At 47.2% G+C, this 26453-nt stretch overlaps 1 protein-coding gene across 3 annotated transcripts in view; it reads right to left on the reverse strand.

The window, feature by feature from the left end:
* MAP2K6 (mitogen-activated protein kinase kinase 6) overlaps positions 1 to 26453 on the reverse strand; it is a 108442-nt gene that overhangs the window by 15614 nt on the left and 66375 nt on the right. For 2 of the 3 annotated variants that reach the window (XM_069542233.1, XM_069542236.1), the window contains exons 2-8: positions 18214 to 18280; positions 8450 to 8498; positions 7343 to 7456; positions 5634 to 5753; positions 4292 to 4408; positions 3567 to 3618; positions 319 to 446 (exon numbers count right to left, since the gene is read on the reverse strand). In XM_069542233.1, coding sequence (XP_069398334.1) covers positions 319 to 446; positions 3567 to 3618; positions 4292 to 4408; positions 5634 to 5753; positions 7343 to 7456; positions 8450 to 8498; positions 18214 to 18280 — 647 coding nt within the window. Of the gene's footprint in view, positions 1 to 318; positions 447 to 3566; positions 3619 to 4291; positions 4409 to 5633; positions 5754 to 7342; positions 7457 to 8449; positions 8499 to 18213; positions 18281 to 21919; positions 22786 to 26453 lie in introns of those variants that run through there. The other variant, XM_069542235.1, reaches the window with a different exon arrangement.

Here is a 26453-nt window from a genome sequence, read left to right on the forward strand (position 1 = left end):
CGGGACTAACCTAACGGACTTGCCTGGAGAATTGAAATTCTTCTCTCTGTTCTATTCTCAACAAACAGCGCAGAGTGGAGAACTGGGCGACCTTTATGTAGTGCTTTTTCAGAGTATGCCTCTTCCTCTGGTTCTTGTTTCAAATACAAGAGAAGGAAGGGGCTCGGGATTTCAGACAGGAGACATTTAAGAAGAAAGGAGGTGCAGGACACTTCTTGTGCCTTGGGTGTATTTCAGTGCTCCCCCCTCGGCCGCCCAGGTCCTGTTTCCTGGCAGGGTTTCTTGCTCCCCCAACGCCACCCCAGGCGCTGTACTCACGGCCATGTACGGTTTGCATCCGGCATCGATGGTTTTAGCCACGGAGTCGACCAGGTAGCCGCTGATTCCAAAGTCGCACATCTTCACCTGGCCCAGGGCGTTGATGAGCACGTTGGAGGGCTTGACATCTGCAAGCGGAGACAGTCGGGAGGCTGGGGGCGCAGCAGCATCTCTCTGCCACCAGGGGGCCTGGAGCCTCCACTCCCGCCCCGGCTCACCCTTAAGACTCCTCCGAAAAGGAACTGCCACCCCAGTTTCAAATATGAACTACACTCCGATAGAACGTGATCTTATTCAAAAAAGAAGGAAAAACACCAAAGCTAAGAAGAAAGGGGGGAAAGCAACTTGATTTCCTTATCATTAAAATTTTTTAATGTTTTTCTTTTTATTGTGGTAGAAGTCACATAACATAAAACGTATAGTTTTTACCATATAACTGTCCAGAGGCACTGAACACACTCACACCAGCATCCATCTCCTGGATTTTCCACCTTCCTAAGCTGACACTCCGTCCCCATTAAGCACTCTGCCCATTCTCCCTGCGCTCCCCACCATCCTGACCTCGGCATCTACCAGCGTACTTTCTGACGCCATGACCTTGACTATTCCAGGCCCCCCGTATCAGTGGCATCAAGCAGGATTTGTCTGCACCCACTATACACTGGAATGCATCTCTAAGGTTGACTTAATGTTTTTACTTCGGTTTACAAAAGTAGAGTTTACTAAGTTGATGTGGGTTACGGAAAACTTGAAAAGAAAGAAAAAGGACACACTTATATATGCGTGGAAGACAGACCCTAAAATGATGACGAGAGTGTTCACCATGAATAGTCACACGTTTCTCACTGGCTCACTCAGCCTCATGTCATCAGTTCTGGTTCTGACTGGTCTCGGGTGAGTGTCTGCTTTCTATCTCATGCTTTGTCCTTCTCGTCAGACTGGGGATCCATCAAGCAAAACAACTGCTTCCTCTAATTTCTCATCTTCATCGCTCCCATACAGGTGGTGAGAGCTTAAAACTTGATGACTAAGTCAAACGCCCACTTCCCTGGGCAGAGTGTCTCTCTTATGCTGGAGGCATAAGCCCTAGAGATCTGAACGTCACCACACTCTCCTCGTTACGATAAAGTCCATGTCATGCCCCCAAGCATTTATTATGAAGGTGGAGCTTGTGCCAAGTGTTCTGATGATAATGCTTTAAAAGCCCAGCTCATAATGATCTACTCTGCATTTAGTGGACTGAAAAGGCAGACTGAGGCATAATACATCAAGTGCGCTTCTGCAAGAGGCGTGTCAGAAGGTACAGGTGTAACTCATGATGAACTCAGACAGTCCAGGCCAGGAGGCGGGTCACAGAATATGCACGTGGGTAGAGTGGGCTTCCCGGAGGAAAGAATCCACCTGCAATGCAGGAGACGAGATGCAGGCTCGAACCCTGGGTCAGGAAGACCCCCTGGAGAAGGAAGTGGCAGCCCGCTCCAGTACTCTTGCCTGGAGAACGCCATGGACAGAGGAGCCTGGCGGGCCGTGGGGTCACAAGAGTTGGACACGCCTGAGTGACTAACCCACCACCACCAGAGACGGTTTGCTCTTAAATGAACTCCTCAGTCTGAAAAGATAAAACGCACCCTCCCAAGCAGGTGGACCTTCGTCACGTATGGAAGATGAAATTAGAAACTTAGAAAATTAAAGTTAATTTTTTCCTAAGGGACACGTTTCACAAAAGGCACATACTCAAGAGAATCAAGTATTCTAAAAACTTTAAAAATTATCCTTTATAATTTTCCCTTAAACAGCAGATACACAAATTCCATTTTATTATCTTCTACATATAAACATTCTCTGCTATGAATGAAATGTATCATAATTTTGAAATAAGCCTTTAAAATTCAGTTTCACATGTATAACATCATATATGAAACGAATCGCCAGTCCAGGTTCCATGCATGATACTGGATGCTTGGGGCCGGTGCACTGGGACAACCCAGAGGGATGGTACGGGGAGGGAGGAGGGAGGGGGGTTCAGGGTGGGGAACACGTGTATACCTGTGGTGGATTCATGTTGATGTATGGCAAAACCAATACAATATTCTAAAGTAATTAGCCCCCAATTAAATAAATTTATATTTTGAAAAATAAAATTCAGTTTCACATTTGTGGGTAATCTGCACCCCTTTTCTTAACTGGGTTTCTCCCCACTTTCTTTTCTGTCTCTTCTTCCTTTACATGCTTCCCGTTTTCGACAGAACAGTCAGCAACAGCCATCAGGATAGGCATGTTTTTTGAGACATCTTACATTATTTCAGGCTCAGAGTGTAACAGTGATCAGGTCACAACTACCTATTAGCTACCAACACTGTGTATACGTTTTTTGGAAACAGATTACACATCCCTCCTCCGAGAGGCGCTCCTTGACTCCAGCCGCCAAGTGCTAATCACGGCCTCCTTCCGTATTCTGCCTACACTACTTCCGTGCTTGGTACTATCGTATTTCTCACATGGGTTCCTTTCCCCCGTGTGTCTGTTGTCTATTGGCCTCACTCCCCTCCCAAGAACTCCTGTGTAGAATGTGGATAAGAATATGTTCTCTTCATAGGTACCTGTCCGGGCGTCTATTGTAGCGCTGTATAAGTGCTGGGAAATAATTACACAAGATACAGGGATGGATGAAGGCATGGAAGAAAGGATATCTGCGTGGGTGGGTGGATGGATGGATGGATGAAGAGATAACAGGTCAACAGAGAGACAGGAGGGAGAAGAGGAAGACAGACCTGCCAACCTTTCACCCCATCCTGCCTCCCGCTGTCTGAACAGGACGAGCTTTACGCCAGAACTTCTCAGACCCTCACGGCCCAAGAATTACCCAGGGAGCTTGTTAAAGTGGAGGTTCTGACTCAGCTGGTCTTGGGACTCAAGATTCTGCTTTTGTAACAAGCTCTCCGGCGATGGCCAATACTGGGTGAGTTTTTATCATATTCTCTAAAATTCTCAGTAGCTAATCGCACCGCTCTCCTTGGCAACAGGGCAGTTCACATTCAAGGAGGCCTAATCCACAGCTCCCATCCCCTGATGTCCTCAGACATGATACTGAGCAGCTCCTTACACAATCTGCTATCCAATCCCAAGGAAAGCCCCTCCTCTGTTCTCTCGCCTGACTCGATTTCATCCAGTGGCGTGAAAACAGAAATTAATAAAACTCAGGTGAAAGAGATAAAACTGATAGCGAAGGCAGCCGCATGGACACTTACCTCGGTGAATGACAGACAGCTTACTGTGTAAATGCTCTAAGGCTTTTACAATCTGCAAGAGAAACATGAGGTGGACTTATGTCCCCCATCCCTGGAAAGCAACTGCATCTTAAGTAAATCCCCATTTATTATCCCTGGCTTACAGTCCCAAGGGGAGGTATTTTCTCCAAAAGTGGTGTTCCTAGCCAGGAAAATACACAGGAAGTCGTACAAATTAGACCCTGCCCAGCAGAGAGATGACGTCAGAGCACAGAGAGGCAGCCTCACTGGTATGTTCTGATTCTCTACCTTGACCCCCAGCGTCTCTTCCTCTCCCCTATCCTGGGCCTCGGTAGCCATGAAGGGAGCAGTGTCCTCTTCTGCCTGCTCCCTTCTGTGCCTATTAACCCTAAGGAAACATTTACAACTCCACAAACGAAAATCAAGACAAACCAGTATCAGAACATGGACACCGGGAACGTGGTCCTAGCCGATGAACGTGCTGCTCAGAGGCATTTCAGCTGAAAGCCTCCCAGGCCGAGTCAGGAGCAGAACTTCGTGTAGGTCAAGCCCAGAAAGAGAAGCATCCATCGATCCATCCACTTACACACCCGTGCAATCAACACACACAGATGGGATGGGCGCTCCGGTCCAGGCGGTGTTTCCCCATACGGAGGGAACAGCGAAACACGAGGCCCAGATCCCCCGCGCTCCTTGGACAGGGCTGGGGCTCGCGATGTACTCACAGAAACTGCTATTTTCCCTAAGATGTCCTCTGGAATTGTTTGGCCTTTATCGATCACTTGCTTGTAGAATTTATCTAGGGACGTGTCCATGAGCTCCATGCAGATCCAGACATCCCCCTGGAGGCCGGTTGGTTCCGAGACAGTCAGAGAGGATGGAAAGGCGAGAGGAGGAAGCAGTTAGCATCTGTCAGGAGGACGGGCCACTCCCTGCGTGAGCTTTTGAAGGAAATGCACACTGTCCTTCAAGATCTCAATGAAATCTATAAATGGGCAATATTACCTCCAAACAGCAAGCTAGCAGACAGCCAAACAGATCTGCCTGTGATCACCCACTCCTTCATGAAAACTAGGTTCTAAATGCTTACACCCACAAGCAACAGGCTCCCAAGCCTTTACCATTACTGTTATCTAAGACAGCAGTCTCCAGGCTTTTTGGCATCAGGGACCAGTTCCGTGGAAGATAATTTGTCCGTGGACCAGAGCAGGGTGGGGGAGCACGGTTTCAGGATGATTCAAGCGCATTACATGTATCATGCGTTTTGCTTCTATTACTGGTGCCTCAGCTCCACCTCGGAACGTCGGGCATTAAATCCTGGAGGTGGGCGACCCCTGCTCTGGGAGTTACGACCAGATACCAACTCTATGCCTGACTTCCCACACTGACCACGGGCAACAGCTTATCATTTAAAGCTGGTTATAAGAGGGAGATGAAAACAGGTAATAATAAGGACCTATGTATAGCACAGGAAACTCTACTCAAACACTCTGTAATGGGCTGTATGGGGAAATATCTTAAAAAGTGTGAGTATATATATATATATATATATATATATATATATACATGGAGCTGATTCACTGTTAGCAGAAACTAACAGCACTGTAAATCAAGTATACCCTAATAAAAAAGTGCTTAGAAAGGGGAGGGGACAACAACACATATCATCGTCAAGAGAGAAGGAGAATCAGAAAAAAGAAGCAGATATGAGGCCAATCCACTGCACAAGCCTGCCTGGAGCTTATCAAGAGGCCAAAAGACCAGAGTATTTGAGATTTCAAGGGACTGACATAAATACACCTATAGGTTGATAGAGACCGCTCTGCCGAAAGAGACAAACCAGAACCGGAAGGAGAAAGGGAACCCCAGCATTTTGAAAGGGCTAAACACATTGGAAAATACCGTGGTTTCCAGCTAACTTTGCACCAACATTTCACGAGCATGAAACTCTCCACAGAAGACACGTCGGACAAGGAAGCGCCCTGTGACTGCAGGTGTTTGTGAGATTGGGGGGACGTCTTTCTCAGTCACCGCTTGCCTTGCAGCTTTGAAGGTACTACCGCCTACCTCGCGAAAGAGTGCGCCGTAAAAGGTGACCGTGAAGGGGCAGTCCACGGTCCTCATGGAGATGTCCAGATCCATCAGCAGCCGCTTCTGCTCTTGGCTGTTGACCGTGGCCCGGATCCGCTGATCGGAAGGCATGGAAAATGGATGGTTACTGCCCTGAGGATGGGTCTGTCGACAAGGCAGGGACCTCAAAGGATCCCCTCCCGAGAACAGTAGGAAAATTCACAGCACAGCTTCTAGCAACAACTGTTCAAATACCTACCCTAAAGGATTACCTATCTGTAACAAATGAAAAGTAAGGAAGACTGCTATTCATTTCATTTACCGAATAATCCCCAGGAGAGAAGCCAACTGGTCATCTATGGTGGAGAGTGCGCAAATGTTTGGGAAGACATTCCCAAGTTACAAAACAGTCTGACTTATCGTGTGGGTTTAGTGTAAAGAGGCCAGAGTATTCATTGATGTGGGGCTGATTTGGGCTCATACAAGGAAAAAAAAAAAAAAAAGCCAAAATTCCCTCTTTATGAACAGGTAAAAAAATCTGGACCCTAAACAGAAACTGCAGAAGAGTTAGTTGACTGAGGAATGGGATAAGGAGGAGCTGAACTGAGATGGAGACACAGTTCATGTCTAAGAGGAGACAGACTAACCACACCAGTAAGGGCAGCCCCACAGACAACACGGCTGTGTCATTAAGCGACAGCATAGTATCACGAGGCTTTCACATTTTTTGCCTGTGGAGCAAAGAGTCTGCAGGAGATGAAACTGAAAAATCTACAAGGTAAGGGAAAGATGTCAGCATTCTCCAAAAAAAAAAAAAAAAAAAGGAATCCAGGCCATCTGACCATCCACATGCCTGACAAACCAGCTAGAACACACTGGGCCAGCTCCAAGGTCCTCGCAACATCCACTCAAGAAATATGCGACGATTCTAAATTTCTTTTTATAGCTCCAAAACTATGCAAATTCGCTCAAGATGACTTTACCCTCCTCTGTTTCCACAAATGGAGGCAATTTTGTCTCTCAGTTTGGGTTTCCTGATTTTCAGGGACAGATTCTTTAAAAGCAACAGAATAAAGCTTAAAAAGAGACTCGTAAGACAGAAAACCAAATGCCACGTGCAAGCTCGCATTTGGGTGCCGACTTGAAAACCCAACAGGAGAAAAGACAGTGACAGCTTTGGAACGCTCAAGGCGACGTTCGTTCGGACCTGGCGGTGGATGAGAGTGAGCAAGCACTGCTGGTTCTCTTACGTGTGATGATGCGGCTGGTGGTCGTGGCGGTTTAGCCACCAGGTCAAGTCTGACTCTTGTGACCCCCATGGGCTGTATGGCCCACCAGGCTCCTCTGTCCATGGAATTCTCCAGGCAAGAATACTGGCGTGAGTAGCCGTTCCATTCTCTAGGGGATTTTCCCGACCCACGCGTCCCGCATGGCAAGCGCAAGCCACCAGGGAAGCGCGATGCGGTCGTCGCACAAAACAATTAAAAACAGGGGGTAGGGTTCAGCAGTCCAAAAGCCAGGTGCTGCTGTTCATTCCAAGGAGGCGCTTCGACATATTTGGAGGGAAATATCGTTCGCCACAAATAGGCTTTTCTGTCTCCCCCCACAGAGGACTGTCCCGCTTCTGTGAAAGAAGCCCGTGTGCAGCTGAGAGGGCCAAACATCCCGACCAGGACCGGCAAGTGTCTGGGGAACGCGAACGCTACCTTCACCGCCATGATCTGCCCGCTGGGCACATGCCGCATCCTCTCCACCACCCCGTACGCCCCCCGGCCCAGCTCCACGATGGGCTCCAGGTCATCCGCCTTCACCTCGAAGTTCTGCGGGAGAGAGAAGCAAGGGTACAACAGGAAGTTCAGCTCAGCTCCGTCACTCAGTCGTGTCCGACTCTTGGCGACCCCACGGACTGCAGCACGCCAGGCCTCCCTGTCCATCACCAACTCCTGGATACTCAAACTCACGTCCATCGAGTTGGTGATGCCATCCAACCATCTCATCCTCTGTCACCCCCTTCTCCTCCCGCCTTCAATCTTTCCCAGCATTAGGGTCTTTTCCAAGTCAGTTCTTCGCATCAGGTGGCCAAACTATTGGAGTTTCAGCTTCAACATCAGTCCTGCCAATGAACACTCAGGACTGATCGCCTTTAGGATGGACTGGTTGGATCTCCCTGCAGTCCAAGGGACTCTCAAGAGTCTTCTCCAACACCACAGTTCAAAAGCATCCATTCTTTGGTGCTCAGCAATAGGAAAAAAGGAAAGAAACCAGACACAGGCTGCCCTGTCCTCCCTCTGGTTCCTCTGAGCAGTCCAAGGGTCCTTTCTGGTTGAGAACCTTCTGGTCTAGAAGCTTTGCCAAGCAGCCACTGAAAGCAAGAAGTGCCTAGGAGATGTGCAGATGCCTGCTGTGAGCCCCCCTTTATCCTGGGCAATACAGAGGTCCAGTTCCAGCTCAGGTGCTGAATGGCACAGGGAGCGCTGACCCCGCACAGCGGGTCTTCAGCTCCGGCCCTCGATGGCCCCTCAGGTCCCTTGCTGACTCCTGGCGACTAGCTCTAGGCCTGGACTTTGCAAAGCGCAGCCCAAAACAAACCATCTCTTTGCCTCAGAGACCTCCCATCAGAACCACAACAGCCCGATCCCGATTTGACATTTAAAATAGCAACTGCTCCACAGGCCACTTCTGTTTACATTCAAATGTTATTGACCCAACCTCTGACAGCATGTTATGGAAAATTCATTTTTTCCCACTGGCCGGTCACAAAGTATACATATAAAAGGGTCAAGACATTAACTGGAAGACACGAGTTTTCTCACCTGATTTCCAATAGAAATGCAAGCTTTGGAGTCTAAATCCCGAGGTGGCCTGCAACAGAGAAAGGAAAAACATGAGATATTTAATCGAATGCGATCTTCCCAAAGCCTACGAGACTGGAGAGAGTTCTCCCTAAAAATAAGGTGAGAGCTCGTGAGTAAAATAAAGCAGCATCAAGAGGTTAATAGTGTGGGAATTGGAGAAAAACAGATGCTCTTAGAAACCAGTCTCTGAACCTCAATTTCTTCTCTATTACGAAGATATTCGTACACTTCCTCACAGAACAAGAGTGGCTGCTAAAGGAGATGTCCTAAGCAAAATGCTTATTAGCAGAATGACTGGCATACATTCAAAATATAAATATGCATATATATAAACTATATATGTAATAACATACATAATATATGTTATATAAAATAATTATATATACTGTAATTACTTACACAGGGGCTTATTGGAATAGCCTAATTATTCACATAACAACACACACACACACACACACACACACGTCTATAGGCTTCCCAGGTGGCACTAGTGGTAAAGAATCCACCTGCAATTCGGAGACCTGGGTTCCATCCCTGGGTCAGGAAGATCCCCTGGAGGAAGGCGTGGCAACCCACTCCAGTGTTCTTGCCTGGAGAATCCCCGGGACAGAGGAGCCTCGTGGGTTACTGTGTATAATTCTACCTTTCCTACTGAAACTAACTAAATAAAACAACAATGAAAATGTATGAACATAAACACAGATAACACATCAATCTAAGGCTTTAATGGGAATCCTTCTGAAATGAATAGAAAACACAAACTAAGGTTTTTCTAAATTAATTTAAAACCCAGACTGAGAGGCAGGGATAAAGATGAACACACACACACACACACACACACACACACACACACACACACAGGTGATGCTTTTATAAATCTCGTGTTTCTAAGCAGGGAATTTTTCTTCAGAAACGCCTTCCAGAGGAATTAAATTTTCTGAAAAATCTAATTTCTCACTCTTAAAACCTCTGAAGCTCTTTTCTTTAGTTGTCACAATCTGCTTGTACTAATCGCAGCAGAACTTTGAAATAAAGGCAAATATTATTTGAAACATGTGACTAATATAAACAGTGAAAAACCCTTTGCAATTGTTCAGACCCTTCCTTTTGCAAAGAATGAAGCAACAGAAAAGGTCACTAGTTAATTATTCAGGGCCACCTCCAAGGGCACGCCATCCAGCGAGGCTGCTGGGTAAGACCTCTTCCAGATCTAATATCCTAGTATTCATACAAGGGCTCTGCATATCACAGTCAGTGCATGCTGAGTCGCTTCAGTCGGGTCTGACTCTTCGAGATCCCGCGGACTGTAGCCCGCCAGACTCCTCTGTCCATGGGATTCTCCAGGCAAGAATGCTGGAGCGGGTTGCCATTTCCTCCTCCAGGGGATCTTTCCAAACCAGAGATCAAACCCAGGCCTCCTGCGCTCCTGCATTGCAGGAGGATTCCTTATCGCTGAGCCACCAGGGAGGCCCATAAATTAGTCTGTGACCCAGCAATGGGTGGATTTTACACGTTTAAAGGGCTGTAAAAAACAAACAAGAAACGGTCTTCAGCAAGGCCATTGTGGCCTGGTAGCCCCAAATATTTACTTTTTGGCACAAAAAGTTGGCTGATTCCAGTTTTATTCTAACCTTGCATTATAACTCTACTAATAGGAGGGTTTCGTGCCATTTTCCAGAATGAGAAAAATGAAACCCAGAAAAACTCAGCGATATGCTGAACACACAGTCCTCACCAGGGCTGAAAATAAAACTCATGTCATCCGAGTCTCAGCCTTGACCTAAGGAGAAGGGGGTATAGACACTGAAAACTGGGTTAAGTGCTTTCCTTGCACTTCCTATTGTCCACACACACACACACACACACACACACACACACACACACACCCAGAAGAGTCATTATTCCCACATTCCAGATGAAAACCTGTTTGACTGAGACTTAAGCTATCTTGCTCCCGAGTGGTGAAGCTCTGATTCAATCCACATCCGACTGAATCCAAGGAACCTGCCCCATCCAGACCCCTTCTAGTGTAATTGATCACCAACCCCCACCACGAGGGCTTTGGGCTCAGCAAGGCGGCCAGAAGCATCAGATGAAGGCCTGAGGTGGACAGCTTGTCTTGGGTTAGTTGACACTGTAACTGGTCCAGGGCACACTCGTCTGTCTGGGGCACTGAGGTTTAAACCGTGGGAGGACATTCTTTGTTGCTTATTCAATATTTCAGTCCTCCGGGACGAGAAGCAAACTCATTACAAAACTCCTAACTCTGTAAGGCCAAAGGTACTCCAGAGGCCACCTGCTATGATTGTTTTCTATAAACAGCCAGCTTCGATTTATGAAAGTAACTGCTCATTTATACTTCTACATGAGCAACGAGTGTGCTGATTACCATTACAATTATTATTTGCCTGGGCTTCCCCTGTGGCTCAGCAGTACAGAATCCTCCTGCAATGCAGGAGACTTGGGTTTGATTCCTGTGTTGGGAAGATCCCCAACCCACCCCAGGATTCTTGCCTGGAGAATTCCATGAATAGAGGAGCCTGGCGGGCTACAGTTCATGGCGTCACAAAGAGTCAGAAACGACTCAAGCGACTGAGCATGCATGCAATATTTGCCTATAAATAACAATATTTACTTATAATCTAATGATAATATAAAGCTCCTAATTGGGCCAGAGACCAGGCAAGGCCCTTTAAACCCAAAGTCTTTTTTAATTTTCACAGCTCTTAGAGGTATTAGCTTTACTCTTTTAGAATATTTATTTACCTGGTCTGGGCCTTAGTTGCGGCATGTGGGATCTTTCGCTGTGGCGTGTGGGGTCTAGCTTCCTGACCAGGGATTGAACCTGAAAACTGGGTTAATTGCTTTCCTGCCAACTCCATTGGCAGCATGGATTCTTAACCACTGGACACCAAGGAAGTCCCAGTATTAACTCTGTTTTAATGTGAAAAATTGACAGTGAAGCAGGCTAAATAACTTAAGGTCACTCAGTGAGACGGTGACGCTGCGACGCAGAGCCCCGCCACGACGTCCTCTCAACTACAGAGTGAGCGGCCCCGCCTCCCATGGACCATCTGGCTGTGGTGGCCGGGTCTAACGTGGCCAAGAGCACATAGTGGAGGGTCAGAGAGCTCTCAGTCTGTATGCCAGCTCTCCCACTTATTAAGTGAAATAATAATAATAACAGCAACACTGAGAGCCACAGTCGTTGAGAAATCACGCTGGAGCGTGCACTGCGCTGGACACTTAATAGGGCCCATGACATCCAATCCCCATAGCAACCACAGCCATGTTTGCTCCTGTTTTTCACCGGGGAAACTAAGGCTTAGGAGACTTGGGTAACTTGCCTAGGATATTCAAGAGGAAGCTCAGCTCCCAAATGTGAACCTACGGATTCCAGCACCAGAGTCTGGGTTCTGTGAGGTCAGCTGCTTTGAGAAGGACACCTGACCCCTGGACAGGCCTGCCTTCTCCCTTATAAAGCGAGCAGAATAACAACTGCCTCTGAGTTTCTCGTGAGGATTAACTGCAAGAATGCTGACCAGCACAGAATCAAGATAGAATTAGGAATCGTTGCTGCCCATCCAGTGGGGGAACAGTCCAGAGACCCGCGTCACAGACACACCAGCCTCAGTGACGCAGTGAGGCGACCACACGCACGGCCCTAAGAAGAACAGGCCTCTGTCCCAGTCTATTCCTGTGCGGTCCAGCCGAAGGTGGCCAGGTATAAACGGCAAAAATCACCAAGCCAGCCTCACAAAACTGCCAAGGAAAACTCCAAATGCGGAAACCACTTCCTGAGGAGCACAAATTTCAGCCTCAGTATTAATAAAATGACAACAACAACATCAACAGTGTATCATAAGCCTCTTCCTGGGCCAACGTGAGACTGTTGACCATCACAGAGGGGCCCTGGCTGGACGTGACGAAACGGAAGAGTACAGTCAAGGTTTGTCCCACCACGTGAGGGTCAGACAGCAGAGAACCGACCTTTACTTCTGCATAGCTTTTTATTCGTTTTTTTTATACCAAGTGAGGGTTTATGTTAGTTTTCAGAAATTTACTGAAAAGACAGACTATTAACATAACTTAGAAGAAGGGGAAGACTGGCAGATTTCAAAGGGAGGAAGAATGCAAGATCGCTGGAAGGCTGAAATGAGAATATATGCCAAAGGAAGTAATAAAGATAAGCGCAGAAATCAATAAAATTGAAAGCGGGAAAATAAAACAAAGTTAGGTCTTTTAAAATCAATAAAATGGATAAATCTCTAGCAAGACTAACACAGATAAAAAGAGAGAAGACATGAATTATCAGTATCAGTAAAAAAAAAAAGAGGATGTCACAACATATCTGTCATCATTAAAATAATAACAAGGAAATACCATGAGCAACTTTACTTTCATAAATTCAACAAGTTAGACGAAATAGGCCAATTCCTTGAAAACCACAAACTACCAAAACTTAGCCACAATGAGATAGATCATCTGAATTATCCAATAACTATTAAACCAATTGAATGTGTCATTAAAAAGCTTGGGAAGAAGAAATATACAAGCCCATTTTGTCTCACAGGAGAAATTTTAGCAAACTTTTTTTTAAATTGCATATATGAAACCATTATTTTGTAATCCTAAAACTAAGATAATGTTATATGTAAATTATAGCTCAACATTGTTTTTTAAAGAATTACCACCTATCTTATACAATGTCTACCAGAAAACAGAAGAAGGCATTCTAATCAACACATTTTATCAGGTCAGTATTATCTTAAATACCAAAGCCAGAACATAATATATTCACACAAACAAACCCACTATAGATCAACATCTCTTACCAGCTTCAGGCACAAAAATCTTCAATATTTGCAGAAATTAAATCCAGCAGTGTATAGAAACATAGTATACCAAAACCAAGTGGGATTTTTTGAGGTATGCAAGGCGAATTCAATATTTTAAAAATCAACCAGTGTTGGGACTTCCTTGGAGGTCCAGTGGTTAGGAATCTGCCTTGCAATGCAGGGGATGTGGGTTCGATCCCTGGTGGGAGAACTAAGACCCCACGTGCCATGAAGCAACCGATCCCGAGGGCCACAGCTACAGAGCCTGCGTGCCACAACGGAGTCTGCACACTGCCAGGAAGGTCCCACAGGAGGTGATGAAGAGCCAAGTGCCCCAACTAACACTCCATGACGCCGGATAAGCATGCAAAAACTGTTAAACAATCAAAGTAACACATGTCGACAGGACAGAGAAGAAAACTCCACGATCACAGCAACCGATGCACAAAAATCACTCAACAGAATTCAACACACATTCATGATGAAAACTGAATTCTGGGTGAGTACACTTCAACCAGAGAGGAACTTCTTCAACCTCGTAAACAATGTCCATGAGGACTTCACATCATGCTTAATGGTGGAAGATTAAATGCTTTCTCTCTAAGATGGAAAACAAAGCAAGTCAGCTTGCTCTCAGCAGTCTTATTTGATGTAGTACTGAACATTCTTGCCACTAAGATAAGGTAAGAAATAAAGGTTAAAAACAAACAGAAGAGAAAGAAATAAAACGGTCTTTTTACAGAAAGTATGACTGTCTACACAGAAAACTGTAAGAAATCTATCAAAAAAGCTCTTGGAACTAATAACTGAGTTTAGTAAGGTCACAGGGTATGCAATCAACTCAAAACTCAATTGCAGGGACCTCCTCGGTAGTCCAGTGGCTAAGACTCCACACTCCCAAAGCAGGGGGCCTGGGTTTGATTCTTGGTCAGGGAACTAGATCCCACACGTCTCAACAAACACCCAGCACAACAAGTAAATAAAAATATTTTAAAAATAAACTGCATTTCTAAATTTCTAAAGTGGAAATCAAAATTTTTTAATGGAATACAATTTTTATTGCTTCAAAATAGAAAGAAACACTTAGGTATAAATCCTAATAAAACCGAATGCAGAGAATCTGTATGATGAAAACTATAAAATACTGATGGAAGAAATCAATGGGAATCTAACTACTTGGAGAAATCTAGCACGTTCACGTATTGGAAGACAACGAAATAAAGATGCTAATTCTCCCTCAATCGATCTCTTGGTTCAACACAATTCCTACCAAAAATCTCAAGTGAGTTTACTTGTAGATATAGACAAGCTTATTCTAAAACTAACAGGAAAAGATGAAAGCCCTAAAATGACCAAAATAGTTTTGAAAAAGAAAACAAAGTGAGAGGAATCACTTTTCCCAAAATTAAGGTTTAATCTATAGCTGCAGAAACCAAGACAGAGAGACAGAGGCAGAGGAGTGGCCAGCCAGTCAGCTCAGGCGTGCAGGCGAGTCCCGCTCTCTGCAGCCCCGTGGACCGCAGCACACCAGGCCTCCCTGTCCAGCACCAGCTCCCGGAGTTCACTCAAACTCACGGCCATGGAGTCGGTGATGCCATCCAGCCATCTCATCCTCTGTCGCCCCCTTCTCCTCCCGCCTTCAATCTTTCCGAGCATCAGGGTCTTTTCCAAATGAGTCAGTTTTTCGCATCAGGTGGCCAAAGTATTGGAGTTTCAGCTTCAACATCAGTCCTTCCAATGAATATTCCCAGTGAACACCCAGGACTGATCTCCTTTAGGACGGACTGGCTGGATCTCCTTGCAGTCCAAGGGACTCTCAAGAGTCTTCTCCAACACCACAGTTCAAAAGCATCAATTCTTTGGCGCTCAGCTTTATAGTCCAACTCTCACATCCATACATGACCACTGGAAAAACCACAGCCTTGACTAGGCAGACCTTTGTTGGCAAAGTAATGTCTCTGCTTTTTAATATGCTGTCTATTTAATATACTTTCCTTCCAAGGCATAAGTGTCTTTTAATTTCATGGCTGCAGTCACCATCTGCAGTGATTTGGGAGCCCTCCAAAATAAAGTCAACCACTGTTTCCACTGTCTCCCCATCTATTTGACATGAAGTGATGGGACCAGATGCCATGATCTTAGTTTTCTGAATGTTGAACAAACTTTAAGTCAACTTTTTCACTCTCCTCTTTTACTTTCATCAAGAAGCTCTTTAGTTCTTCTTCACTTTCTGCCATAAGGGTGGTGTCATCTGCAAATCTGAGGTTATTGATATTTCTCCCGGCAATCTTGATTCCAGCTTGTGCTTCTTCCACCCCACATTTCTCATGGTGTACTCTGCATATAAGTTAAATAAGCAGGGTGACAATATACAGCCTTGATGGACTCCTTTCCCAATTTGGAACTAGTCTGTTGTTCCACGTCCAGTTCTCACTGGAGGAGCAGACCCAGATATCAGTGGAGCAGAAGAGAAAACCCAGAAACGGACACACACAAATATCCCCAATTAATTCTTTAAAATGAGCAAAAACAATTCCATGGAGCAGGGACAGTCTTTTCGGCAATTGGTGTTGGAGCAACTTTAGCTAGTGACATCCACTGGGAAAACAAATAGAGCCCAACTGAAAACCCCATGCCTTGTACAGAAATTAAACTTAAAATGTATCACAGACTTAAATCTAATATGTAAATCTATAACCTTCTAGAAAAGAACAGAGGAGAAAATCTTTAGGACCCAAGCATAGGGAAAGGGTGCTTAGACTTGTCACCAAAAACGTAACTCATAAGAGGAAAAACTGATAGACTGGGCTTCATCAATAGAGAGAGATGGAAAGAACCAGTATGACTGGGAGATACTGTTATCGAGTCACACACCTGACAAACGTTTTGCATCGAGGAAATAGAAAGAACCCTCAAAACTCAACATTAAAAACAAATATGACTGGATAACAGACAAATAAGTGCCTAGACGGTTCACTGAAGAAGACACGTGGATGGGAAATAAACACCAGAAGTATTCAGTATCCCTAGCCATTAGAGAAGTGAGAATTAGCACTGCGATGATACAGCATGTCTCCCAGAATGGTTAAAATGAGAAACAGTTCTGAGGAGAAACTGGGCCATTCATATGTTTTTGTGTAATTTGGTACAAGCCCTCTGGAAAATACTTGGCAATTCTTTCAAAACTAAAAATGGACTTACCATACAACCCATAATTGCACTGTTGGACATACATCCCAGAAAAATGAAGATTTATTTTTATGCAAGATCTTACACAGGAATGTTCACAGCACATTTATTTATAACAGCCCCAAACCAGAAACTATTTGTATCTCCTTCAAAGGCTTTCAGAGGCTGAAGGCTTTAACACACTGGGGTATCCACCCCACGGAATGGCATTCAGCAATGACAAAGAATCATCTGTGGGTACATGCGGCAACTCGAATGAACCTCAAGGGAATGATGCTGAGAGAAAAAGGCCGGTCTCAGAGAGGATATGCATGATTGCATTTGCGCAAGTATCAGGAAGCAACAAGATGGAGATGGAGAGGAGATGAGCGTAAATTCCTACAAACAGTTAGTCCGGAGAGCTCGCCCATCAGTCCCACAAAGTCAGCGGGCTGCCGTTTCCTCCTCCGGGGGATCTCCCAACCCTGGGAGTGAACCCGCATCTCCTGCGCCTCCAGCACTGGCAGACAGATTCTTCACCGCTGCGTCACCTGGGGGGCAGGTTTGTAATGCTTTTCACTTGCAACTAAGACCCAACTTAGCCAAACTAATGTATATATTTTTTAAATCTAAGTTTCCATTGGAAGGGCTATCATGCCCCCTCTGCTGTAATTTTTTTCTTGGAATTGCCTTTCCTCCCCTGTAGATGCTTTGATGTGGTCCTGCCCCGAACTGGGGTTCCCTGGTGGCTCAGCTGGTAACAGATCCGCCTGCAATGTGGGAGACCTGGGTTTGATCCCTGGGTTGGGAGGATCCCCTGGAGCAGGGAACAGCTACCCACTCCAGTATTCTGGCCTAGAGGATTCCACGGACTAAGAGTCGGACACAACTGAGCGACTTTCACTTGACCTTGCCCCCAGCTAGGCAATACCCTCCCCACAACACGGAGAGACAAAGAAAGAGGGAGGCTCCAGGAGTAGATGCCCGCTTCCCCAGGGCTTCGGATGTCTCAGGGCCTTGGACCCACGGCTTAGCTCATAAGGTGTGGACCTGTATCTCACGTCTGCCTTCTGTTCATACGGAACAGGATCTAAGTACAGGACGCTGAGTCCTCACCAAGTACCACCTTCCTACCCAACCCAAAGTTCACAGTGCTGGCTCCCTGAGGGGTTTTCTCAGATAAAATGGGAAAAGTCCCCAGCCAGTGACCTTTCTGAATTTATTTAAGACCCCATCCGCCAGGGCTTCCCTGTGGCCCAGTGGTAAAGAATCCGCCTGCCAACGTAGGAGACGTGGGTTCAATCATCCCTGGGTGGGGAAGATCCCCTGGAGGAGGAAATGGCTACCTGCTCCAGTATCCTTGCCTGGGAAATCCTATGCACAGAGGAGCCTGGTGGGCTGCAGTCCACGGGGTCACAGAGTCAGACACGACTTCAGCGACTGAAGAAGGACAACAAGCCATCTGCCAAACACGGCTGCAAAATTTTTAGCCAACAAAATTCAAAGGTACCCATTCCATAAAGACTGGCCGACTAAGATCGTTTCAGGTCTCAGAACAGTAAAAGTCCTTGGCTTCCCTGCTTCAAAGGGCTCTCCTTTCTAACAAACTACCTCCCCGGTCAAAGCATTACTCACCCTTCTGAAAAGGAACTCCCATTCCTTGGAAACCTGTAAAGCACAAGCATTTGGATTAAGACGGCGATCTTGCCAACTTACGTGGAACTGGTCTGAGGCTGTTCAAACGCTTCTTTGGGAATTTTAAGGCCAGGGTTTCGCTTCTTGCCTGCAGGGAAAGATGGAAGGATAATGTTAAGCTCTACAAAAATCACAGCGTGAGACCAGGCGCAGAGACGGCAGCAGAGAAAGGACGGAACTGGGAGCCCGAGTCTCATCCCTGCATTCAGAGCCCCGGTTCCCACCAGGAAGGCTGTGAGTGAGTGACGAGGCATAGTTGCCAGGCGGGACAGAACTTCCGAGTGCAGACTGAGGTCGTGGGTGAGGGCTTCCCGGAGTCCACGAAAGGTCCCTGAAGGATGCCAACTCTCTTCACCCAGGGAGACCTGCCGTCTCTCTCTGCTGGGAGTTGGGCATCCCAGCTTCCTCCTTCCTTTCCTGTGCAACAGTGGTGGGCGGTGTCGGTTACAGGCTGCTTCCTTTACCATGTCCATCAGGGCTACGCTGGTGGCTAGAGGTAAAGAATCCGCCTGCCAATGCAGGAGATGCAGGTTCAATCCTGGGTCGGGAAGATCCCCTGGAGGAGGAAACGGCAGCCCACTCCAGTATTCGTGCCTGGAGAACTGCATGGACAGAGGAGTCTCGCAGGCTACAGTCCAAGAGGTCACAAGAGTCAGACAGGACTGAGAGACTAACAAACGAGCACGAGAGGTCTCAGCCAAGTGCAGAGCCGCCTCTCCCAGGACAGCGCGCCGGCCACCGGGGTCTGTGATGAGCTGACGGAGCAAACCAGGCAGGAGAGCAGAAATGACCCTCCCCACTGCTCCGCCCTGCCCGTTCTCGGCCACCTGCCCTCAGTTACAACACCTGGAGCAGGGGAGAGCAATCTTTATTTACTTCTGTGCTGTTCCAAAAAGCATTAAGGAAACAGCAGGGTTCGTGCAAGGAGGCTGTCCCTTCTCTGTGAGCCAGATGGGAACGTAATCGATGTATTCATTGTCCCTAGGCTGAAACCACAAGAGGGCTTGGCTGCAACATTTCTGTTGATGAGTTTACAAGAACAGACTGAGAGATGCCAGCTCAAGATGTGATCAAACCAGTCCGTCCTACAGGAAATCCTCCCTGAAGCTTCACTGGAAGGATGGATGCTGAAGCTAAATCTCCAGCACATTGGCCACCTGATGAAAAGAATTGGCTCCCTGGAAAAGACCCTGATGCTGGGAAACCTTGAGGGCAGGAGAAAGCGGGCTACAGAGGGCAAGATGGCTGGACAGCATCACCGACTTGATGCACACAAGTGTGAACGAACTCTGGGGGATGGTGACGGACAGGGAAGCCTGGCGCTCTGCAGACCATGAAGCCAGAAAGAGTCGGACACGACTGAGCGACTGAACTACAACAGGCGATCAGAGCAACTCGTCTTGTAAGGACCCAGGGTTTTCCCCACCTAAGGAGCGCCGGGGTCCCCTGGGCTAGGCAGGAAAGCCCAAAGCAGAGCTGGACGGGACACGCACAGGTCAGCTGTCTCTCTCGCCTCTTCTCTGCTTGTCGGGGCTGCTACAGGGCCAACAAAAGCCCAGACTAAGGCCCCGCACAGAGATGCTGAGGCTGCGCAGAGAGGGAAGAAATCAAACCCCGGTTTCCTCCTCGCAGGAGAACACCAGCTGCAGACTTCAAGGGCTGCTCACCGTCAGACAGCCCCCGCGACGGCCTGGCCAGAATCAGAGTCCACGTCCCCAAGGACCTGGGGCTTTTCCTCCGCTCCCCAGTGGACGAAGTGTAGAGGGGACCGGAGAGAATGAAGAGGGGAAGTGTGGGATTCTGGGTCTGTAAAGACCAGCTTACCCCTAGTTTCTCCACATGCAAAGAGACCTCGGGTCACTTTTCATCCAGTCCTTATTATCCTCAGCTATAATATGGTGTATTAATAGTAACATCAATACCTACCTTCCCAGACTGATGCGAGAACCATGGGATAACACCAGAAAGAGCGATGAAATAATAATAATTACAATCACTTCAAGAAACAATCTGCAGAGTCTCCTTAAAGAAGTCACTGCAGAAACTCGGGAACAGAACCGGCCGTATTAGGGGACCCAAAGCTGGTGCTCTGTGACAGCCTAGAGGATGGGATGGGGAGGGAGGCGGGAGGGGGTTCAAGAAGGAGGGGACGTATGTATACCTGTGGCTGACTCATGGTGCTGTGTGGCAGAAACCAACATTATATTGTAAAGTGATTATCCTCCAATTAAAAATAAAGATTTCTAAAAAGAACTGCCTGTGTTATCTCATAGCCCTATATATCGAGACTTTTCTGTGCCGTCAAAATCCAAAACCCAGATTAACTCTGCCAACGTGTATAAAGCCAGCAAGCAACATGCTTGATGGCAGTCAACACAGAGAAAGCCTCTCTCATTGGAGCATAGTTGCTTTACAACGCTGTCAGTTTCTGCTGGTCAGCAAAGTGAATCAGCTGTGCGCTTACACATATCCTCTCCTTCCTGGACTTTCTCTCCATTTAGGCCATGGAGCAGTGAGTAGAGGTCCCTGTACCGCAGAGTAGGTTCTCACTAGTTACCTGATTTACACATAGAATCAGCAGCCTGTAGGTCAGTCCCAATCACCCAGTTCACCCACCCCTGCCTACAAATGTCTGTGTCTCTATCTCTTCTTTGCAAATAAGACCATCTCTACCATTTTTTCCTAGATTCCACATATACACGTTAATATACAATATTTGCCAGAGAAAGCCATTCAGAGCCACCTTCGTTGCAACAGGTCGCCTCAGTTCTCTCCTCATTTAGATTTCCCCACGCGTGTTGTTAAGAATTCGAACCTCATCATTTACTTTCCTATTCCTGGAGCGCCTATGGCCATTCAGTACATGTCATTGAGTTAGTTCCTGACAATACACGGAGCTGTAGTGTATACCAGAAGGATGCTAAAGCTGGATCTGATTGTGAGAATTCAAACAGATAAATGGCTGGATTCCAACAATTCCCATCCGTGGGCCTCAGCTAAATTCACAGCAAAGGCTATTTTACCCGAGATAGTCTAGGGAGAAAGGAACAAAGGTGACTTGTCTGGATCACGACATACAGATTCCAATACAGGAGACCAATCCCAGCTGATACAGCCCTGTAGCTCTCCCAGGTAAAATAAAAGGAGACTAAAGCATATCTTGCCTGTGGAAAAGCCTCTCCAGGTGTCTTTTGAGCAAGCAACATTACTCTCCTCTTCATCCCTAACTCAGTTCCTACATCTCTCCTCTTCATTTCTAACTCACCTCTTACTAGATAGACGTCAATAAAGATAACTATTTATGGAGAAAAACACCTTTGGAAAACTTTAACATACCAATGAACAATTACATCACAGCAATGAATGATTAGTCAGTTCCTTAACAGCAATCGACTCAAACTAAAACCCACCAAATCATCATATGAAGAAACAGCAAAAGAAAGAGGGGAAAAAGAAAAACAAAAAACAAAAAAACACTTTTGGCACAGAGACAAGAAAGAGATGGCCAAACAACAGTAAGGTCTTCTTGGTATAGGAAAAGAAGACCGCCCTCCCACCCCGGGTTCTCCTCTGACAAAAACTAGAAAAAGCATTCCAAAATGCTTTTGCACAAACAAAACCTGGTTGAACTACACCATCAGAAAACACCCTGCCTTCATGTTTTAAAAGTAGATGAAAGAAAAGAAAACTCACAAAGGCACACGCCAGCACTCCATAATTCACGTACCTGCCCATCGCTGGAAAAGCAATCCGCTAAGACACCAGCAGACGTGACTCTGATGCGGTTTTCAAGGCTGCAAAAGGCAGGAGCCGCAGAAAACCTCACAGCAGGCATTTTCTCTCAGCTCCCGGGACCACACTTGAGAGAGAGACAGAGCGAGGCTCCACCCTCCTCCAGCTCCCGTCCCCCTAAACCCCTGCAAGTCCATTGTTTCGGAGGAGCTCCGACTTCAGCAAGGGAGGGAGACATGCGCCCGTTGGGACGACCAAGGTGTGACGTTAATCAGTGACCCTGGAGAGCCCAGCACTCGGCCGCCTTTCTATCAATGCCTCTTTCATTGCTTAGAAGAAAGGGACGCAATGTGCGGTCCGTTTCCAGCTGTGTTTGCTTCAAAGCAATCTGTTCCCCTTCGGAAGGCTGCCGACCAACCTGACTCTAACATTTAACATTGTGCTTTTTTGAAACTTAACCAGACGGAGCAAAATGAATAATAAAACAAGGTGACCGACTGTGATAAATGGCTTTTTCGCTTGATATGCAAAAGCAGAAATGAAAGCTGGCTCAGAAAAGAGGCTCCAGGTTTTGCCACATGCTGGTAACCAGCCTTCTCAGAAGACCAAAATTCTGTATGTTTCGGCCGATCTCAACCAGCTGCGTCCTCTGAACTGGTTCAGTCTGCAGAGGGTAAAAGAAATCTTGGCCTGATGGAGCAAACATATGTGACCCCATCGTACATCAGCCAGTGGCCCGCCCACACCCGTCTTCTCAGAAAATATCGTAGTCCCACTACACACATACATTTGCAAAATTGATCTTAAACCAAAGCTGGGTCCTGATGATCACAGCCCAGAGCAAAACGGCATTGCGAAAGAACTGAAAAAAAAAAAAAAGGGAATAAAAAAATCTTGCCAATACTTAGAAAACATTTACCAAGTCACAGACATATTCACCAGCTCTGACCCTACTGCAGGAAGCGGTACACAGACCTCTTGCTCAGCACCGGCTCGGTGAAGCTGGGCACAAAGGGCTCCTCTCATGAGCCTTATGACATAAAACAGAAGACCCTGCTGCAGGGCCAACCCCAACAGCGAGAGGACGGCATGGGGTCAACAGAAGGGGCACCGTGAGGCCAGCTTGGCCGGGGTGAGGGGGCTTGGTGAGGCGTGATTGCGGGGGTTTACCACCATTGACCCAGCCTCACAAAAGAGTGGCTTTGCTCCCTGCGCCAAACGTATTTTAAAAATCTGTTTCCCAACGTGAATGGGATTTCCTGCCAAGGAACTGGCAACCTGAAGGCCTTGGCTGCCCTGACCTTCATACTTGTATATGAGGCTTGAGTTCCAAGGGCGGCTGGCGCTGAGAAGTGTCACTGAACGTCCTTAAATCGCAATGCTCGGATGCAGCCACTCACAGAGCAGGGCAGAGCGAAGGGAGCGCAGGAAGAAAGCTGCTCTACGATGGTGATACAAAGGGGGCACCCCCCCCACCCACCCCTGAGGCTCCAACCAGGATGCCAAGTGTCTCCGGAATCACACAAAATGGAGACAAGGAGAGCTGCACAGCTCACTGTAAACACGTCGCCGTTTTTCTTTCAAACAGGCAGCTGACGGTCCTGAAACCCTGTCTTTACCTGCCCTTGTGCTCACGATGCCCCAGCCCTCCTAGGACGGAACACAATCTGCTAAAATCAACGCCCTCATCACACGCCCCCCGCCCGGATCTGCCCAGACCCCTGCTGCGCCTAAGGAAGCACCACCCACCACTGCCGGCTCCCACATGCTGGCGCCTGGAACACAACAACAACTCAACGCAACTTTCTGAATGTCTACTGTTTTCATTTAAAATGCCCACTCTGTCCACGACCCTCTTCGTTTGTTATGCTCCTCACACCTTTGCTGACAATCTCGAGTCATGTGCTTCTGCACTGATGGATTCGTTTCTGAATCTATGCGTTATTAATTTTCTTATCCACCTCCCCATAAATGTTCCATTACGACAGCAATTCTGTGCAGTGCTTCCACGGCGTCTGTATTTGTGAACGGAATATTCGTGGCTCTTTTCTCAACTGTTTTGAACTTTAGTACTGAGGCCTTCAATGTTTTTCTTTGAAAAAGTACACACTAAAAATACTAAGCCACTACGATGTATATCTGAAGCTAATATAATACTGTATATCAACTGTAATTTTTTCATACAGCAAATGCCCGTTGGCGATCTAGCTTACATACGGTAATGTAAGTCTCCACGTTATTCCTTCCTTGCATCTCGCCCTCTCTTCCCCTCTCCCCACGTCCATGAACCTGTATCTGTTTCTCCATTGCTACCCTGGAAATAAATTCTTAAAAAATAATTTTTTAAGTTTTTTATTTTATATGAAAGTATAGCCAATTAGCCGCTGGACATCCCTGGTGGCTCAGATGGTAATGCGTCTGTCTACAATGCGGGAGACCCAGGTTTGATCCCTGGGTTGGGAAGATCCCCTGGAGAAGGAAATGGCAATCCACTCCAGTACTATTGCCTGGGAAACCCCATGAACAGAGGAGCCTGCTAGGCTACAGTCCATGGTGTCGCAGAGTCAGACACGACTGAGCACCTCCACTTTCACTTTCATAGCCAATGAACAATGTTGTGAGTCTCGGGTGAAGGTTGAAGGGGCTCAGTCGCATAGTTAGACGTGTAAACAGCACAGAATGGAGTAGAAGTAATACAGCCTTGAGCATAAGTGAGACTTCGTTTTAAATGCGAGATGGACCACTTAACACTGGGACCTTGAGGATGTCTCTTTTTTCTAAATATTTGTTGCTTTTATTTACTAAATTCGCTGCACAGGGTCTTAGTTGGGGAACATGGGACCCTCGATCTTGGCTGCACCAAGAGAACTCTTAGCGGGTGGCATGTGGGTTCTAGTTCCCAGACCAGGGATCGAACCTGGGCCCCCTGCATTGGGAGCTCAGAGTCTTTGCCACTGGACCACCAAGGAAGTCTCCCTGAGGATGCTTCTGAAACCTACAAATTGGAGATGGCAACTCTGACGGCCAAAGAGACTCAGCTGGCACAACTGATGGGAAGCGGTCCAGCACATGACAGGTGTTCCCTAGATAGAAGCTTCTTGTCTCCCTCTCATATCTGTGCTTATCTTTTAAGGGAAGAACGAGCCAGATGTCCCCTCTATGGGCAGCTTGTCCTGTCTTTCTTTCACTGATTGCCTGAATCTACCTGCTCACCCATCTCTTCCACTCGAACATGAGCTTCAAAGCCAGACTCCATTCCTTGCCCATGAACAGAGTAAGCAATAGACCCAAGAAATGAGGCAGAGACCGCAGCATCTTGGCTCATAAATAAGCTGCTTAAACTCTGCAGAAGCGAAACTATGGGCTCTGGTCATCTCCTGGATAAAAGGTAGAGAAGATGAGGAGCTAAGGTGTAGTTGTAATAGGAGCAACCTGGCTTTTCCCCATCTAGATAAAATTACGAAGGGAAAAGTGAGGCCAGTTGGGGTGGGAGGTGGAAGAAGGCAGAGGAACTCCACATCAGATGTGCTAAGGAGAAATTAAAAGACGCCTGCTCCTTGGGAAGGTGACTAAGACAAAACCTAGACAGCATATTAAAAAGCAGAGACATCACTGTGCCAACAAAGGTCCGTATAACCAAAGCTATGTGTTTTTCCAGTAGTCATATACGGATGTGCGAGTTGGACCATAAGGAAGGCTGAGCTCTGAAGATCATGATGCTTTTGAATGGTGGTCTTGGAGAAGACTTTTGAGATAAACTTCAATAGCAGGAGATCAAACCAGTCCATCCTAAAGGAAACTCTGAATATTCATTGGAAGGACTGATGCTGAAGCTGAACCTCCAATACTTTGACCACCTGATGCAAAGAGAAGACCCGTTGGAAAAGACCCTGATGCTGGCAAAGATTGTGGGCAGGAGGAGAAGTGGGCGACAGAGGATGAGAAGGTTGGATGGCATCACCGACGCGATGGTCCTGGTTTGAGCAGCTCTGAGAGATAGTGGAGGACCGGGAAGGCTGGCAGGCTGCAGTCCGTGGGGTCGAAAAGAGCCGGACACGATGGAGCGGCTGAACAGCAGCAAGAACAGAGGATACTCTGAAGGGACGCGCGGCAGGCTTCCGACAGGCGCCCGGAGCTGCAGAGTGCACGGGCGGGGCCGGGAGGGGAGTGGAGACCTGGCAGCGGCGAATGGAGAAGCAGGAAAGCCGACTGGGACCAGCGAGGCAGCAGGAAGGGAACAGGGATGGAGGGCAGCCAAGGCGAGGGCAGTTCGAGAGAATGAGGGCTGAATGAAGAACCAGCCGAGGACACCAAGAACCTCCGGCCGCGTCCCAGGAGGAAAGCCAGCGTGGCCGGAGCAGCGCCGTCTGCTCGTTCAGAAAAGGTCCGGCGTTCAGAGCGGGAAGGACTCAGAAGAGCTTCCGTACAGCTCCAGTCTCGTGACTGAAGCTTTCTTTTTTGCAGACCTGGTGGCGCTGAGGTATGCGCTTTGTCACGCTAACCATTTGGTGCTGACTCTGTGCTCTTGA

The sequence above is a fragment of the Ovis canadensis genome, chromosome 11, assembly GCF_042477335.2.
Source record: "Ovis canadensis isolate MfBH-ARS-UI-01 breed Bighorn chromosome 11, ARS-UI_OviCan_v2, whole genome shotgun sequence".
Lineage (NCBI taxonomy): Eukaryota > Metazoa > Chordata > Mammalia > Artiodactyla > Bovidae > Ovis > Ovis canadensis.